The 18420-nt window shown below is 37.3% G+C and overlaps 1 protein-coding gene across 8 annotated transcripts in view; it reads left to right on the top strand.

The window, feature by feature from the left end:
- PCMTD1 (protein-L-isoaspartate (D-aspartate) O-methyltransferase domain containing 1) overlaps positions 1-18420 on the top strand; it is an 82625-nt gene that overhangs the window by 27932 nt on the left and 36273 nt on the right. For 5 of the 8 annotated variants that reach the window (XM_065519205.1, XM_065519202.2, XM_073998805.1 and 2 more), the window contains one exon: positions 11261-11662. The exons of the other annotated variants lie outside the window; for them this stretch is intronic. In XM_065519205.1, the coding sequence (XP_065375277.1) occupies positions 11356-11662 (307 nt within the window). In that variant the 5' untranslated portion in view covers positions 11261-11355. The remainder of the gene's footprint in view (positions 1-11260; positions 11663-18420) is intronic. 8 annotated transcript variants of the gene reach the window in all.

The following is an 18420-nucleotide window of genomic DNA, read 5'->3' as shown; positions in this document are numbered from 1 at the left end:
TAAGAACTGTTGCCAGTTAATGAATATTTTGTTTAAACTTTTCCTGAATTAGAGGAGGTGAACAACTTGTTTTAAAGGTTTTTCTAGGCTGCAGCTCCCATAAGGATGTATATATATTTTAAAAAGTGTTAAGGATGGTTAGTGTAGCACTTCTGTTTCTTGAAAAATCCAGATAATGCTAACCAGTAATCCTTAAATCTGAGGCCATTATTCCCTGAGGATTAATTTTGTTAGCTCAAAGATATGTGGAACTTTGCATGTAGAGGGTGTTGGTAATAGGCAGTTGTGTTTAGGGCAATACGTGTAGTAATATAGGTTTGAAAAGGTCTTATGTTCAGATGTTTGAGTAAAAGGGAGAAGAGGAAAGCCTTTGGGGACCCATAAAGTCCTATAATTTTCAAAATGATAAAATTTCAGCTAGATGAGCCTCATGTCTTGTCCTTTAAAGTTTTATATATTATTTTATCACTTCAAATATTATACGCTAAAACTGTCGTAGAACTACCATCTACTGTTTCTCTATCTTGGAGTTCACACTGTTTCCAAGCCAAGGGGAATATGAAAATTAAAAGGATGTGGGGGAAGTTGGAAGCTACATCTGTGAATATAGGCATCTTAAAATTCGCCATGTATCAAAATGTGTAATGTGGATGCTTCCAAGAGAGCTTCTTTAAAAAAAAATTATTTGTATTATTGAATTGGAGGGGTAGGGGAAGAAGATAGTCAAGAGAATATAGAAGCAAAAATGTACTTGATGTACTTCGACTTTCCTGTAGCCATTGGGAACACTGAAATTTGGAAGGACTTTCCAGAGTAGAAAACTATAACTTTCACAGTGTTTTACACTTAGTGAACAGTTGTTTCTTAGATGTTTGCTAAGACCATGCAACTGTGATAAATACATTAAATATAAGATGTTATTTTTCCCTTCAGTGAGTTTACAGTCTGGACAGAAAAGATATGTGGAACCAAAGAAAACTTTACAAGACAATTTTTGCTAAATTATATAACAAATGCTCTATTAGAGGTAAAAGTATTAGCCAGGGCGAAAGTTAGCTAGTGAGATGGACCTTAAACCAAAGAGGGTCGGTATCTGACTGTTGTCTTAGCCCAGGTAAGCTCATTCTTCCTTCTGAGACTCCCTGTGAGCGCAGAAGGGCAGCTACTCTTAATTTAGGCCCTTCAGCACAGTTGATGGCCCAGAGCATGGCAGAAGATAACTGTGTTGTCTTTTCTTCACTTTAACTTCTCTCTCGCAGTCAACTTATGTGTGAATGTAAGTATTTTTCCACAGACTTCTGTATATCCTGTCCTTGGCTGTTTTTCTTTTAGATACCTCTAACTTCAGGATTTCCATTTCCATTCTTCAATTTCTCTTTAAGGAGGTCAGTAGGCGATACCTTCGCTAGATTTGAGAAGCAGTATTTTTTAATTTTCCCTTTCCAATCTTCCGTGCTTAAAAATGAAAGTTTAGAACGTGCCCTTTCTGTCACAGAAATGAAAATAAGTTGATATTATTGGACAGCTATATGTTAGGAATTTTATATTCAGTGTACTATTTAATCATCACAAATTTATGATGTGGTAATTATTTTCATTTTACAGATAAGGAAACTGGAGATTAAGTAATTTGCCTGAGGCTGCATGATCAATAAATGGCATCAGATGCTTCCCTGCCCTGCCACCCACAGCTGCTTCATTCTTCCTTTGAAGCTGAGAATACTAAAAGGAAAAAGAAAATATAGGAGGTTGAAAGAGAGCTGAATTGAACATCTTTTCAGCTAAAAGTTAATGAAAAGTTTAGTTTTGAATTATGCGTCAGGAGCCTCTGAGCAAATAGTTCTGTGTCAGAGGGTTTCATAGCTTCACAGGCTGGATTTGAGTAGTGTTTCAGTTATTCAAGGGCGGTGAGCTTCTCATATGATCTCGTGCCTCTTCACAGTAGTATGGTAAAGAACTAGAGCACAGTGCTAGGTGTGTAGTAGGCATATAGGAAATTGCTGCTCTATGTGTTATCACTACTTAAACAAAATTTAAGATTTGTATTCATCATTGATTATAGAGTAAAGTGGATGTTCTTGGCAGCTTTTGGCAAGTGAATAGTGAACCTTAGTTTAACCATTTATTTTCTTTCATAATTCTTTATTTATATTTCATCCTATCTCTTTATCAGTCCCATCACTGAGAAAAATGTTTTCCCTGTGTAGTTGCCTCTGCACTTAAAGCAGGCTTGGTCCATGAATCCCATGACAAGAGCTTTGAGGACATGAGGAGCCTTCTTTGTTCATGGCCACAATTTGTGTGTTTTCTTTTGGATCACCGGTGAGTGAGCTTCCCTCTAGAGCTGGGTGAGCTTAGTCCTCAGTTTTGCAGAGAAAGGAGCAGCAAAGAGCAGTTGACTGCTTCCCTCTGGATGCTAGGAGGAAAGGAAAGTGAATCAGCATTCATTTTGTTCTGCCCCCACCTTGCAACATCTGTCTGCCATTGATCTGCTTCCTACCTCCTTTAACTTGTCAGTGCGTAATGCTCCATAAGGTATCCTTAAACTGCGTAAGAGACACCATAATATTGTATGGGGCCTTTGGCAGTTCTTTCCTAAAACCAAATAGATTTAAGTCACAGTTCTAAATTTTGGGATAATAGCAAGAAACGTTTGGAACACTTTGCAGATAGTTTCAGGTGTGCACATGTGAATGTACCCTTTATTTTCTCTGCAGCCCCTACCCAACACACAGCAGAGAGAAAAATACCAAGGAGTGAAATTGTGTTTTATGAGGAAACATGATGACTTCCTTCTCAAACAGACATAACTGTGTATCTGCTTAAGTTTTTCAGCCTTTTATTATGTTCTTACACTTGATCTTTTTCTATAATTTACCTTTTTCTTCTTTCTCTCAAATTCCTTATTTTGCTTTTATTGTTTAGTGCAGGACTTGAACTCGCCTAAAATTGTTTCTTCTTTGTGGAAAAGAAAATGGCAGGAGTGAGGCAGTAAAAATTGTGACCAAAGTAACAGAAATGCAAGGCATGGACAGCAGCCATTACTAGATAACTAAAACTTGATTATATTCAAGTGCAGATTTGACCAATGCTAAAATAGCATGGAAATTAGAGGTCTGAGGGACCTTAGGAGCTGCAGAATATAGCTTTTTTATTTCACAGGTGAGGAAATGACATTTTGGGGATTTGGCCAGATCAGTACAGCAAAGTTATCTATGAAACCATGGCTAGACCTTGGTCTCTTGACTTGCATTTGACTTTTCCATGATTGAGATGAGATTATCTTAGAAGTAACAAATGGCAGACACTGATGACCTAATGCTACGCTGGCTTTTTATTAGTGTTTATTTTACTTTCATAAAAAATATTGTACATTTCAAGTTAGGATTATTATTGAATTACCACAATATTCACTACAGACTTTGATTTACGAGCTTCTCAAGTGTACATCAATTATAATCAATTCTAATATTGATTATATTGATTATTCATAGTCTAACATTGGGGGATTGGTTGCATCCTGCTATATCCATGTGGTAGAATATCATACTTCTGGATTTGGAAAGAGTGTCTCATGGTATTAGGAAATGCTTAAGGTTTATTAAATGAAAGTCCTGAACAATATATACAGTATAATACCAGTCATGTGTTTAAAAAAATGAAGTATATGATTGCTTAAAAGTTAATAATGACAGTGGTTCTTTGAATGCTAGCATTACGAAAATTTTAATTTTACTTTATTTTCATGTTTTCTGCAAAGGCACATTGTAATCAAATCAGTGAGTATTATACAAATGTAATTTATAATTCAGTTTCTACATTCAGCAATAATGTATGTGGTAAGAAGAGCTGTATCTGTGAAACTCTTTGGTGTGGTTTAAGTTATTATTTATGTAATAATCTTCTCTTTCTGTATCTTTATTTTTCTGCCCTAGACTGTCTTATTAATGTATTTTTATTCCTTAGGAAACTCTCCGTATAGCTTTATTATACTTCATCGGTGCTCTCTCTATAACCCCTTTAATTTTACCTTTACTCACCAATTTTGTTCAAATAATACATGTAATATAATTTGTAAAGATACTGCAAGCCTTGATGCCAAAGCCTAGCAATCCCTGGCTTCACCTGTTTTCACCCTCAGGCTCACATTCCAGAAGGAACTTAACACATATAGCCGTTTTGTAGGGTATTTAACGTACACATTGCTAACCAAGATGCTGCTTTTCCTTTTTATTCATTACTTTTGGACAGCATTTACATTCTGTCATCATAGATGAGGTTTTAGCTCCCATGCCACTCCTTTCCTCTCCTCTCTCACTCAGTGTGATTAAATGAGTATTAAAACTAAATAAGCAATTATGTTTATAGTATTTTGACTATGTAAACAGTGTGTCATTCTCCCACACCCCCCACACCAAGTAATGTAATTCTCTTTATAATTTTGGTTTTTCCTTAAAATCCTATTTAATTTTTAATTAGCAAGTAATAATTGTATATTTATGGGGTGCAATATGATGTTTCAATATGTTTACAATGTGGAATGATTAAATCAGGCCAATTAAAAAATTTGCTTTACCAAGCTGTCATTTTGTATGGTGAAAACATTTACAATTTACTGTTTCAGCAATTTTGAGATAACACAGTACATTTTTATTTATTATAGTCACCATTCTGTAAAGATTAGTAAAGCATATTTCTCTTGTCTAGCAGAAACTTTGTGCCCTTTGATCAGCATTTCCCCTTTCCCCCATCTACCCTCCTGCCCCAGCCTCTGGTAATCATCATTTCACGCTCTACTTTTATAAGTTCAAGCATTTTAGGTTCCACGTATGAGTGAGATCATGTGGTGTTTGACTTTCCATGCCTGTCTTACGTCTTAGTATGTCTTATGACTTCGTATAATGTCTTCCAGGTTCATACATGTTATTGCAAATGACAGAATTACCCTCCTTTTAAAGGCTGAATAGTAATCCATTTATATATATAAATGGATTTTACATATATAAAATAAGGTAAATCTATATTTACCTTTTTCTTTTTCTCAAATTCCTATATATATAAACATATACATACACACACATACACACACACCATTTTCTTTACCCATTTCTCTGATGATGGACACCTAGCCTGCTTACATATCTTGGCTATTGTGAATAATGCTGCAGTGAACATGGGAATGCAGATATATCTTTGACATACTGATTTCAGTCTTTTTGGATATAGACTCAGAAGTGGGATTACTGACTGGATCATAGGATAATTCTGATTTTAGTGTTCTGAGGAGCCTTACTGTTTTTTGTAACAGCAGTATTAATTTACATTTCCACCAACAGTTCACAAGAGTTCTCTTTTCTCTACAACCTTACCAATACTTGTTATCTTTTGTCTTTTTGATAATAGCCATTCTGACAGGTATAAAGTAATATCTCATTGTGGTTTTAATTTGCATTTCTGCGATGACCAGTTTTTCATGTGTGTTGGCTGTTTATATGTCTTCTTTTGATAATTGTTTATTAGGTCTTTTGTTTGTTTTTTGATTGGCATATTTGTTTTCTTGCTATTCAGTTGAGTTCATTTTATATTTTGGATCTTAATCCCTTGTCAGATGTATGGTTTGCAATCCTTTATGAGATGTATGGATGGATGGTTTGCGGGTTTTTTTTTTTTTAGTTACTATATGTGTTATCACTTCACTTTACTGCTTGTAAACAATTAATAAAGCTTTACTGTACAGAAGCTTTCTAGTTTGATATAGTGCCATTTGTTTATTTTTGCTTTTGTTGCCTGTGCTTTTGGGATCATATCCAAGAAATCTTTGCCCAGACCAATGTAATGGAGCATTTCCCCTATGTTTTCTTCTAATAGTTATATAGTTTCAGGTCTTATATGTAAATCTTTAATCTGTTTTGAGTTGATTTTTGTATGTGGTGTGAGATAAGGATTCAGTTTCATTCTTCTTCATGTGGATACCTGATTTTTCCAGCAGCACTTATTGAAGAGACTGTGCTTTCTTCATTGTGTGTTCTTGGTATCTTTGTTGAAAATCAGTTGACCAGAAATGTGTGGAGTTTATTTCTGGTCTCTCCATCTACTTTGGTTGGTCATTGTGTCTGTTTTTATGTCAGTACCATGCTGCTTTGATTACTATAGCTTTGTAATAGATTTTGAAGCCAGATAATGTGAGGCCTCTAGTTTTCTTCTTTTTGCCTATATGATTCTATGCAAATTTTAGAATTGTTTCCTATTTTTGTGAAAAATGTCATTGGAATTTTAATATGGATTACGTTGAATCTGTAAACCACTGTTGGCAGTACGGACATCTTAACTATTATTTATGTGAGTCCATGAACATGGTATACCTTTCCATTTATTTGTGGTGTTTACAATTTTCTTTCAATATTTAATAGTGTTTAGTATACAAATCTTTTACCTCCTGGATTAAAGTTTACTTTTAGGTTTTTTTTTTTTTTTTTTTGATGTGAATGGAATTGATTTTGTTGTTAGTGTAAAGAAATGCTACTGACTTTTGTACGTTGATTTTGTAGCCTGCAACTTTACTGATTTGTTTAGCAGTTCTAATAGTTTTTTGGTGGGTCTTTACAATTTTCTGCATGTAAGATTATATTATCAATTAACAGAGGTATTTTCAATTCTTGCTTTCCTATTTAGATGCCTTTTATTTTTTTTCTTGTGTAATTGTTCCAGCTCGAACTTTGTTCTGTGTTGAATAGAAGTAGTAAGAATAGAAATCCTTATTCCTGATCATGGAAAACCTTTCAACTTTTCATCACTGAGTATGTTTGTTGTGGAATTTTCATATACAGCCTTTATTATGTTGAGATATCTTCCCTCTGTATCTAATTTATTGAGAGTTTTTATTATGAAAGGATACTGAGTTTTGTTAACTACTTTTTCTGCATCTATTGAAATGATCATAGGGTTTTTGTCCTCATTTTGTTAATAGGGTACATCCATCACATTATTGATTTGTGTATATTCAACAATCCTTGTATTCTAGGGATCAGTCTCACTTGGTGGTGAGTGATCCTTTTAATGTTCTGTTGAATTTCGTTTGCTAGTATTTTATTGAAGATTTTTGCAGATATGTTCATCAGGGATATTAGCCTGTTATTTTCTTTTCTTGTAGTGTCTTTGTCTAGCTTCGGTATCAGAGCAATACTGGAGTCGTAAGTGGAGTTTGTAGGTATTCTCTTCACTTTGATTTTTTGGAAGGATTTGAAAAGGAATTGGTGTTAGTTCTTTAAATGTTTGGTGTAATTCCACCTTGAGGCATCTGGTGCTGAGTTTTTCTTTGATGGAGATTTCTTAATTACTGATTCAGTCTTCTAGCTTGTTATTGGTCTGTTCAGATTTTCTATTCCTTCTTGATTCAACTTTGGTAGGGTGTACATTTCCAGGAATTTATTCTAGGTTATCCAATTTGTTGGTGGATAATTGTTCATAATCTCTTTGACCCTTTGTACTTCTGTGGTATCTTCTGAGTTGTGGTATCTCCTCTTTCATTTCTGACTTTATTGTTAGAGCCTTCTTTTTTTGTTAGTTTGCTAAAGGTTTATTGATTTTGTTTATCTTTTTAAAGAACCAACTCTTAGTTTTACTGATCTTTTCTGTTTTCTTTCTGCTATTTTATCTATTTCTGTTCTGGATCTTATTTCATTCTTTCTGCTAATTGGGGATTAACTGGTTCTTTTTTCTCTAGTTTCTTGAATTTTTTTGAAATCTTTACTCTCTTTTGATATAGGCATTTATTGCTGTGAACTTCCCTTTTACAACTGCTTTTGATGCATCTCATAAGTTATGGTATGTTGCGTTTCCATTTTCATTTGTCTCAAGATATCTTTATTTTCTTTTTAAATTTATTTGACCAGTTGGTTTTTCAGGAGCATATTGTTTATTTCTGTGTGTGTGTGAATGTCCCGAAAGTCCTTCTGTTACTGGTTTCTGGTTTCATTCCATTACGAGTAGAAAAGATATTTGGTATAATTTTGATCTTAGATTCATAGAAACTTATTTTGTAGACAAACATATAATATATCCTGGGGAATACTCATTCCAGTTGCTGTTGGATAGAATGTTCTATATATGTCTGTTAGGTCCATTTGGTCTAAAGCGTTGTTCAAGTCCACTGTTTCTGTCTGTATGATATGTCCATTGTTGAACATGGAGTTTGAAGTCCTCTGCTATTATTGTGTTGCAGTTGATCTCATCCTTCAGATCTATTAATATTTGCTTTATATATTTAGGTGCTCCTATTTAAAATTGTTCTATTCTCTTGAACAAGACATAAAATAATGTCCTTCTTTGCTTCTTTGTCTCTTTTTACAGTTTTTGACCTAAAGTCTATTTTGTCTGATGGAAGTATAGTCATTCCTGCTCTCTTTTGGTTATCATTTTTCATCCCTTTATTCTCAGTCTGTGTGTGTCCTAAGGCTAAAGTGAGTCTTTTGTAGGCAGCATATTACTGGATCTTGCTTTTCTAATCCATTCTTCAGTCATTGTTTTTAAAAATCATGCAGTCATTTGATTGGATTTTTTTTTTTTTTTTTTTTTTTTGGAGAAGGAATCTCACTCTTTTGCCCAGACTGGAGTGCAGTGGTGCAAACTCGGCTCACTGCAACCTCTGCCTCCCAAGTTCAAGCAATTCTCCTGGCTCAGCCTTCCGAGTAGCTGAGACTACAGCTGTGTGCCACCACACCCAGCTAATTTTTTTTTATGTGTGTGTGTTTAGTAGAGACAGAGTTTGACCATGTTGGCCAGGCTGGTCTTGACCTCAAGTGATCTGCCCACCTTAACCTCCCAAAGTGCTGGGATTACAGGCGTGAGCCACCGCATCTGGCTACTTTTTGTATTTTTAGTAGAGACAGGATTTTGCCATACTGGCCAGACTGGTCTCGAACTTCTGCCTCAAGTGATCCGCCTGCCCACCTTAACCTCCCAAAGTGCTGGCATTATAGGTGTGACCCACCGTGCCTGGCCTGGCTTATAGTAATTTTTAACGAGCTGCAAATACACTCAATACAGTATCTGTCAGTAAATGGCGGTAGTTCTTATTTATTTCATTCTTCTTCTTGCCTTTTTCTCACCAAAAATGTGAGCTGTGTAGTAAAGACCATATTTGATTGATTGTTTTGCTATGATAATTTTGAATTGAATGGAATTTAGAAGGACCTAAGCAGGATCAGATCCTTCTTAAGCCCTAGAGCCCACTCAAAGGGAATCATTTTTCTAGTAAATTGTGGCATATACAGTACAGCAATTTGCCAAATATCTGTGTCTCAGAATTGTTCTTACGAAATCCTTAGGCAGATGCCTCACTGGATGCTGACAAAGACTATCTCCTAGTGTAATATAACCATTTTTTCTTTTACCTTAGGAAAAGATTCACTCTGAGTGCCAGATGAAAAAGTTGACTTGTGCTTAAAGGCCATGTTATTTAAAAAAAAAAAAAAAAAAAAAAAAGTCTTGAAATGCTACAGTTGGACTCAGCAAGTCGAGATGCCACAGCCAAGACTTGTTGAAGGAATAGGGAATTGACATCTCCCATTGCACTACATTCTACAAAATATATTCATTGAGGAGATGGGTGCTGTAAGCCCTTATACTTAACGTATTTCTGAGGATTGAAGGTGCTAGAGCCAGCCAACTTGTTATGAGTGAGTTTGAATGAATTAAATGTGAATTCACAGTATTTCCTCTACTCCAAAAGTTCTTGAGGCAATTGTAGGAAAGGACAAAGCGGACACAAAGACAATATGATAGGCTGTACTGGGGGAGCTGCCCCAGTGGTGCCAGGGGCCTGAGGACCCTAGGGATACTTGAGACCCTAACTGGTATACTTCTTTAGGGTCAAGAGTTGGAGTACAGCCTAGCCAGAGTTAACTGTCATAACTCTTGTTACTGGCCATGGGTATTTCATTTCACATGTTCTCCTCTACTGATTTATTAATTCAGAAATTGATACATTAACTTACTAGCAATAGTTGAATAAAACTTAAATTGTATATTCAGTATTATGTTTTGAAATGTTTTAAGTTTTCTCAAATTGCACTTAGATGCATTCAGATGCTGAGTTTAATCTCTTAAGTTCAGTGTGTGTGTGTGTGTGTGTATGTATGTGTATAAAACATATGTTCTAGTGCTTGGACTATTGAAGTTGTTAATAAAATTTGTGGTTTCTATCACAACAAGGTTTGCTAAACAAAACTATCAGAGAGCACACAAGTGTGTTAATAAACATGAGTCTGGGGTTTGTTTATTTTGCATTTTATGTTCAGTGTTTCGAGTAATATGTTGTTCTGTGTGTTAACATTTTAAATTTATGTAGTGCATTTTCAAATTGTTTTTAAGTTCAGGAATTTAAAATCAATTTTTAAAATTAATCTATACTATACTATACTATACTATACTATACTATACTATACTATAAAGAAGCCAGTGTGGCTCAGTGATTAAGACCATGGAGGAGGTCGGGCGTTGTGGCTCATGCCTGTTATCCCAGCACTTTGTGAGGCCAGTGCAGATGCATCTTTTGAGCTCAGGGGTTTGAGACTATTTTGGGCAACATGGTGAAACCCCATCTCTACAAAAAAATACAAAAATTAGTTGAGCGTGGTGGCATGCGCCTGTGATCCCAGATACTTGGGAGGCTGAGGTGGGAGGATTACTTGAGCCCGGGAGGGGATGAGCCAAGATCATGCCATTGCACTCCAGCCTGGTTGACAGAGTGAGATCCTATCTTAAAAAAAAAAAAAAAAAAAAAAAAAAAAACATGGTTTCTGACTTTAAAGACCTGAGATCAAGTCTTGACAGTGTCACTTTGCAGAGTAGTGCTGTCCAGTATGGTAGCCACTAGCTACAAGTAGCTATTAAGCACTTAAAATACAGGTAGGATGACTAATGGAATTTTAAATTGTATTTAATTTTTATTAATTTAGATCTAGGTAGCCATGTGTAACTAGTGGCCACCATAATGGGCTTCACGGTACTAGGTGACTTACTTGACTTCTTTGTGTTCCAGTTTTCCCATCTGTACAGATGAGATCATATAAGTTACCTTTTGTGGTTACTATATGGATTAAATAAAGTAATATAGTTAAGAAGGAGTTTAGCACTATGCCTGGAGCAGAATATTTCCATGAGAAATGGTAGTTAATTATAATGACATACATTTAATAAACGAGTTATTTTGCTTTTGAGCATTAATTTAAACCTGTTTATTTTTGTTCTTCCCTTCCAGGATTAATTTATTTTTGGAAATCAAGTGCAATATTGGAAGCCATTTCTACTAATTTTATTTCATTTTTAAATTTATGATTTGATTTGAATACTATCATGGGAGGAGCTGTGAGTGCTGGGGAAGATAATGATGACTTAATTGATAATTTAAAAGAAGCTCAGTATATTCGTACTGAAAGAGTGGAGCAAGCCTTCAGAGCGATTGATCGTGGAGATTACTATTTGGAAGGCTACAGAGACAATGCTTACAAAGACTTAGCCTGGAAGCATGGAAACATCCACTTGTCAGCACCTTGCATTTATTCTGAAGTTATGGAAGCATTGAAACTTCAACCAGGATTGTCTTTTCTTAACCTGGGAAGTGGAACCGGATATTTAAGTACAATGGTGGGCTTAATTTTAGGTAATTTTATTTTTGTAAAATTCTATTTTAAAAAATAAGCCTATTTTGTATTATGGTTTATGATTTATAGGAGTTGTAACTTTGTATACAGTATGTTTGAATGTGTATACTCAATGTAGTATCTTCCTTCCTTAGATGTGAAAACACAAAGTAGTAGTAATCTTTTTTCATTCCCGGTCCTTACCCTGATAGTTCCCACGTGTAATCCTCAACTTACAGTAGCTCTGGGAACTGATTGTTCTCTGTTAGTCATTGTCTATACTTCAAGTCAAGCGCTGGTAGGCAGGAAACTCAGGAGTAATATTTAATCTATTTCAGGTAGAGTGTTCTGTCTTCTGGCATATAAAGTTTGATGGTTATCTAAGAGCATTGTGCCAGGTTTTTGTTAGAGAGACAGGAGAATGTGGGATATATAAGATGTGGCACTATCAGTAAAGCAAGGGATTGGAGAAAAATAGAGAAGAAAGAAGTATATGTTCATTAAGCTTTCAGCAAACTTTTCGAGTGTTTGCTCTGCCAAGCGTTGTTCCTGGCATGTACATATGGCAGTGATCAAAAGGGACTAAGATTTCTGCCCTCAAAGAGCTTACTGGGTGTTAAATGCTAGGTATTGTTTAAAGCAGTGTGTGTGTATTAGCTCATTCAGTGTTCCTAATACTCCTTTGAAGTACAGACTATTATTAATCCTTTTATATGGGCAAGTAAACAAAGGCACAGGGAGGTTAAATAACTTGCCTGAAAGTCACATATTTAGGAAGTGACAACTGGATAGTATGGAATATAGCTAGAAGACACATGGGTGGAGGAAGATCTGCTGTAAGACATTATGTTGGATGGAGGATGACCAACTATGAAGTTTACCGAGCCATTTAGTTCAGCTGCCGTATTCACTGGCTGCTACTGTGTGGCATATGTTAAAATAGAGCATTATTTGAGGGGGTGGGTGGGGTGTGAGAAGACATAAGAAAATCAACAGCCTTCATGTAGTCTGATAGGTACTATAGTTGAGGTATATCCCTAAATTAATAAGGATGAGAATGTGGTGTAAAATTCACTCTAAAGTGATGGGGAATCATTGAAGAATTTTAAATAGAGAATGACATATCCTCTAGTAGGGTGACTATGTTCCAGTATGCTGGGACAGTCCTACTTTATCTCTGTTTTCCTATTGTCAGTGTTAATAGTGTCCTTTTATTCCTCTAAGTGTCTGAGTTTGGACAATAAATTATGTGGTCACATTATGACTTTTAAGGTATAGTCAGGTCTGAAATTTCCTCTGTACACACTAGCTGGTTCCTTACTCTGTTAGTCATGGGACCTCCCATCTGTTTCATTTAAAAGAGTGGGGGTGGAAGCCTTTCATTCTGCAACTGAATTAGTTCCTAATGTATAAGAACTGCTCAAAGGTGATAGGAAATTATTAATTTTCATCGATAAAGAGAAATTTAGAAGCTTGCATTTAAATTTGGCCCTCCTCCCTGTCCTGAGACAGGAATTTCTTAACAGGTTGGAACTTCCAGATGTCTGTCACTTCTATCACCAGTTATCTTTGAAAAAGGAATCTATAGGGTTTGAGACAGTCTGCAAAATCTAAAGGTGAGAGTAGGGAGAGCTGCTTCTTTAAAAAAAAATGGGAATTGCTATCCTTGAACACTTCTTAACCAGCTCTGGCAACTCTGGGCTGGAGTCCAAGCCTTATACCATGTTTGGCCAGCCTGAAAGTGCCTGTTTATTCTGTCTTCCACTTCTCTAGTATATGCCAACTGGCTCATGCTGAGGGAGGTCAATCTAGCCAAACTTGGGATGGGGGAGGTATGCATCATAATTTGCAATCTTGCCAGCAATGAGGTTGCCTTCTTAGACTCATTGTCTAGTCCCAGGCTCCAAGAGATTAGATGTCTGTGGCCAGATGGCACTGTAGGCAGATGTCAAACTTGTTGTATCATGAATGTCTTTTAATCCATGACATGGGCAGTGTGGGGAAAGGGACCACTGGTGTAAATGATCTGCAATGCGCTAGATGGTTTCCTCCTGTTACAAGGCTCTAGGGAATCATGGATCTTACATATATGGCAGTGGCTCCTGGATACTATTCCAGGATTTATCTTCATGTGATCCTGCTAAGTTAAGACCAAGATATAGTTGTTCTCGTTTTGATTAAGAATATTCCTTTGGTGAGAAAGATTAAAGAAGGAGAAGCAGAAACAACAGTCTGTAAAACTATGATTACAGCTAATAAGTCTTAAATTCACCAGGCTTCTAAGGAAGCTTTATCTTTTTTACCCTGCTTTCTATTTTTAGTTTGTGTATTGTGTGTGTTTTATGTCATGGAGGGGAAGGTATACATCCGTAAAAATCACTTAGAACTGGATCCAGAGGAGCATGCTCATATGCTCCCTGTGATTATCTGAGTGTAGTGAATCAAATTTGGCTCCACTGCTTCACAGCCACCTTATTAACAGAAGTTCTTTATTTAAAACAAAAAAACTATAACACTATGGCTCAGCCATTTTTCTTTTCCACTAACAAGATGGGGATAACGGGTGCTCCCCATAGACAGTGGGTCCTATGGGTAGTACATATTTAGTAGTAAACTCTGGAGGAGTCCCGGCTGAAGTAGGGAGAGTGGGGCATCTGTGATTTGGTAACACAGTTAAGGAAGATAACCCCTTGCGGAATTTCTACTTCATTCCAGAAACACAAATCCAGAAACACAAATTCAGTGAGACTAAGTTAGGTTTTTCTTTTATCATTAATTTATTCATTTATTTTTCGGCAGGGTCTCAGTCTCTTGCACAGGCTGGAGTGTGGCGACACGGTCTTGGCTCACTGCAGCCTCGACCTCCTGGGCTCAAGTGATTCTCCTGCCTCAGCCTCCTGAGTAGCTGGGAGTACCAATACGCATGGTTAATTTTTGTACTGGGTTTTCCTTAGAAAATTTCTTATGATTAAAGCACACTTTAGGGAATTATTCATAAATTTACTTTTATTGAAGACAATGGAGAATAGATCACTCCAACTCCTGAGATGTGTCATTGAGACATGTTTTTGAATTTCAAATTGAAGGTAATTCTTCATGTCCTGCTTGCTTCTCCTTAAATATTTTCCCTGAACTAAGGGTTTTCATAAAGATCTAGTACTTAATTGATTCTCCTCTCAGTACTGTCTTTTCATTCTCAGGGAATTCCATTGAAAAATAGGATGCAAAAAAAGCAGCCTCCCACGTCCTATATTTTACCTCTGCTTTCCATAACTGAATTGAGTATCAGAACCGCGAAGGCAAGTTATTATGATAAACTCTTTGTGATTCAGGTAGGGATTCTCAATCCTGATCCTTTTTACTTAGGGATTCATTTTCATATTCTTGTATAATCCATACTATAAAAATTCTAGGTATCTTATAAAACATATACAGATTCATCCCACCTAATGACTTTCTCTTAGTCTCTTGCCTAGTTCCCTAATTATTAGGATTGATTTTGGGGAGACTGCCAGTGTCATCCAGCACTATAGATGCCACTACCTTGCTGCTACAACATTCTTTCCTAAAGGTGACAGTTGGTAAGCAGGAAACTTACTGCAGTTGCCATGTTATTCAAAAGCATTAGTTAAGCTATCTGCTGCCATCATGTTTGACCTCTACACTCTTTCACTCTTTGTCATGGGATGTTAGGTGGTCCTTATTCAGCTAACCTATATCGCCTTTGACCTCAGCGCTTGTGCTTTCTCTCTTTTGCCTGCATGCTTATGCATATTCTCTCACTCCCTCTGCCTCTAATGAGGTATAATTCACATACCATCAAGTTTACTCGTTTAAGAGTACAATTCAATGATTTTTAGTTAAGTTTGCTGAGTTGTGCAGACATTACCACAATACAGTTTGAGGATACTTCCAATGTGCTGAAAAGATTATTCCCCATGCCTAGTTGCATCTACTCCCAGTACTCAGCCAGTCCCTGACAACCAGTTACCTACTTTCTGTCTCTATAGATTTGTCCTTTCTGGACATTTCATATAAATGAAATCATACAATGTATGGTGTTCTGAATCCAGCTTCTTTCACTTAGCATTACATTTTCAGGGTTCATCCATGCTGTAGCATGTCTAAGTACTTTATTCCTTTTTGTGGCTGAATGCTGTTTCATCATGTAGATACACACTACTTTTTTTTTTTTTTTTTTTTTTTGAGACGGAGTCTCGCTGTGTCGCCCAGGCTGGAGTGCAGTGGCCGGATCTCAGCTCATTGCAAGCTCTGCCTCCCGGGTTTTTACGCCATTCTCCTGCCTCAGTCTCCCGAGTAGCCGGGACTACAGGCGCCCGCCACCTCGCCCGGCTAGTTTTTTGTATTTTTTAGTAGAGACGGGGTTTCACCGTGTTAGCCAGGATGGTCTCGAACTCCTGACCTCGTGATCCGCCCGTCTCGGCCTCCCAAAGTGCTGGGATTACAGGCTTGAGCCACCGCGCCCGGCCTACATTTTGTTTATCCATTCACCAGTTAATAGACATTTGAGTTACTAGTTTTTGGCCATTATGCATAATGCCATTATGAACATTTAGGTACAAATCTTTGTGTGGATATACGTTTTCATTTCTCTTAGGTAGATTCTTAAAAGAGTAGAATTGCTAACCTGTATGGTAAATTTATGTTTTTAAGAGACCAACAAAGCGTTTTCCAGAGTGGCTGCACCATTTTACATTCCCACCAACGTTATATGAGGTTCTAGTTTCTTGACATCCTCACTAATACTTGTTACTTCGTTTTTTAAAGAACGATGTTAGTTGATATAAAGTAGCATTTCATTGTGGTTTTAATTTGCTCTTCCCTAATCACTAATGATATGGAATAGCTGTTCATGTGCTTATGGGCCATTTGTATATTTTTTTGGTGACATGACTAGTCAAATCTTTTCCTATTTGTTAATTGGGTTGTTGATTATTGAATTGTAAGTATTGTTTATATATATTTTGGATATAAGTCTTTATCACAAATAGAATTTTCAAATGTTTTTTCATGCTCTTTTAAGTGCCTCTTAAAGAATGTTCTTTATTAACTTACTTTAAGCTGAAAAATTAGGGAGATCCAGGGTGGTCAGTTCCCCCATTCCTCACCTCTCATTCTTCTTGGTAAGATAAAACACATTCTGGGCTGGGCGTGGTGGCTCACATCTGTAATCCCAGCCCTTTGGGAGGCCGAGGTGGGTGGATCACAAGGTCAGGAGATCGAGACCATCCTGGCTAACACGGTGAAACCCTGCCTCTACTAATAAAAAAAAAAAAAAAATTAACCGGGCGTGGTGGCAGGCACCTGTAGTCGCAGCTACTTGGGAGGCTGAGGCAGGAGAACGGCGTGAACTCGAGAGGCGGAGCTTGCAGTGGGCCGAGATCGCGCCACTGCGCTCCAGCCTGGGCTACAGGGTAAGACTCTGTCTCAAAAACAACAAAAAACACATTCTGCAGGTATCAGGGTTTCTCTATAAGATATACTCTGTTTTATGCATCAAAACAAACCTCAGCTTTTCCTCTATGCTGTTAACGCTTTTTCTTTTTTTTTTAAAGGAAATCTTTTTGTTTTTTGAGACAGAGTCTCACCCTGTTGCCCAGGCTGGAGTGCAGTGATGTGATCTCAGTTCACTGCAGCATCTGCCTCCCTGGTTCAGTTGATTCTTCTGTCTCAGCCTCCTGAGTAGTTAGTACTACAGGTGTGCATCACCACGCTTGGCTAATTTTTTTTTTTTTTTTTTCGTATTAAAGACGGGGTTTTGCCATGTTGGTCAGGCTGGTTTCGAACCCCTGACCTCAAGTGTTCTGCCCACTTTGGCCTCCCAAAGTGCTGGGATTACACGTGTGAGCCACCATGCCTCGCTCTGTTTTTGTTTTTTTTCTTTTTAGGAATTATAATGTTCTTTGTTTTTTTTTGAGATAGAGTGTCACTTTTGTTGCCCAGGGTGGAGTGCAATGGCATGATCTTGGCTCACCGCAACCTCTGCCTCCCATGTTCAAGCGATTCTCCTGACTTAGCCTCCCTAGTAGCTGGGATTACAGGTGTGTGCCACCACGCCTGGCTGATTCTGTATTTTTGGTAGAGACAGGGTTTCTCCATGTTGGTCAGGCTGGTCTCGAACTCCTGACTTCAGGTGATCCACCCTCCTCGTCCTCCCAAAGTGCTTGGATGACAGGTGTGAGCCACTGCACCCGGCCTTTTTTTTTTTTTTTTGAGGCAGAGTCTTGCTCTGTTGCCCAGGCTGGAGTGCAGTGGTGCCATCTCTGCTCACTGCAACCTCTGCTTCCCAGGTTCAAGCAATTCTCCTACCTCAGCCTCCCAAGTAGCCGGGATTACGGGCATGCACCACCATGCCCGGCTAATTTTTGTATTTTTAGTAGAGACGGGGTTCACTATGTTGGGCAGGATAGTCTCAATCTCCTGACCTTGTAATCTGCCCGCCTCGGGCTCCCAAAGTGCTGGGATTACAGGCGTGAGCTACTGCGCCTGGCCCATCTGTTCTCAATATGTGATTTATTTGGGGCTTTGTCAGCAAATCTGTTTTGAAAACAACCTTTTATTTTAGGCTAATCACATTTTACGAAATTCATGAAACTCTTTAACTATTTGAACTATTACTTCTTAGTCCTAGTTAGGCTTCTGGGTGTCTTTTTTCTGCCCTTGTGCTCCATATGGAGTTGCCACCACTGTTCTATTTCTTAGATTTTTTTTTTTTCCCCTCTCACTTACACTGGTTGTGCAGTAGAAGTCATTACTG

This window comes from Macaca fascicularis, chromosome 8 (assembly GCF_037993035.2).
Source record: "Macaca fascicularis isolate 582-1 chromosome 8, T2T-MFA8v1.1".
Taxonomy (NCBI): domain Eukaryota; kingdom Metazoa; phylum Chordata; class Mammalia; order Primates; family Cercopithecidae; genus Macaca; species Macaca fascicularis.
The sequence above is the reverse complement of the archived record's forward strand: the minus strand, read 5'-3'. Positions and strand labels throughout refer to the sequence as shown.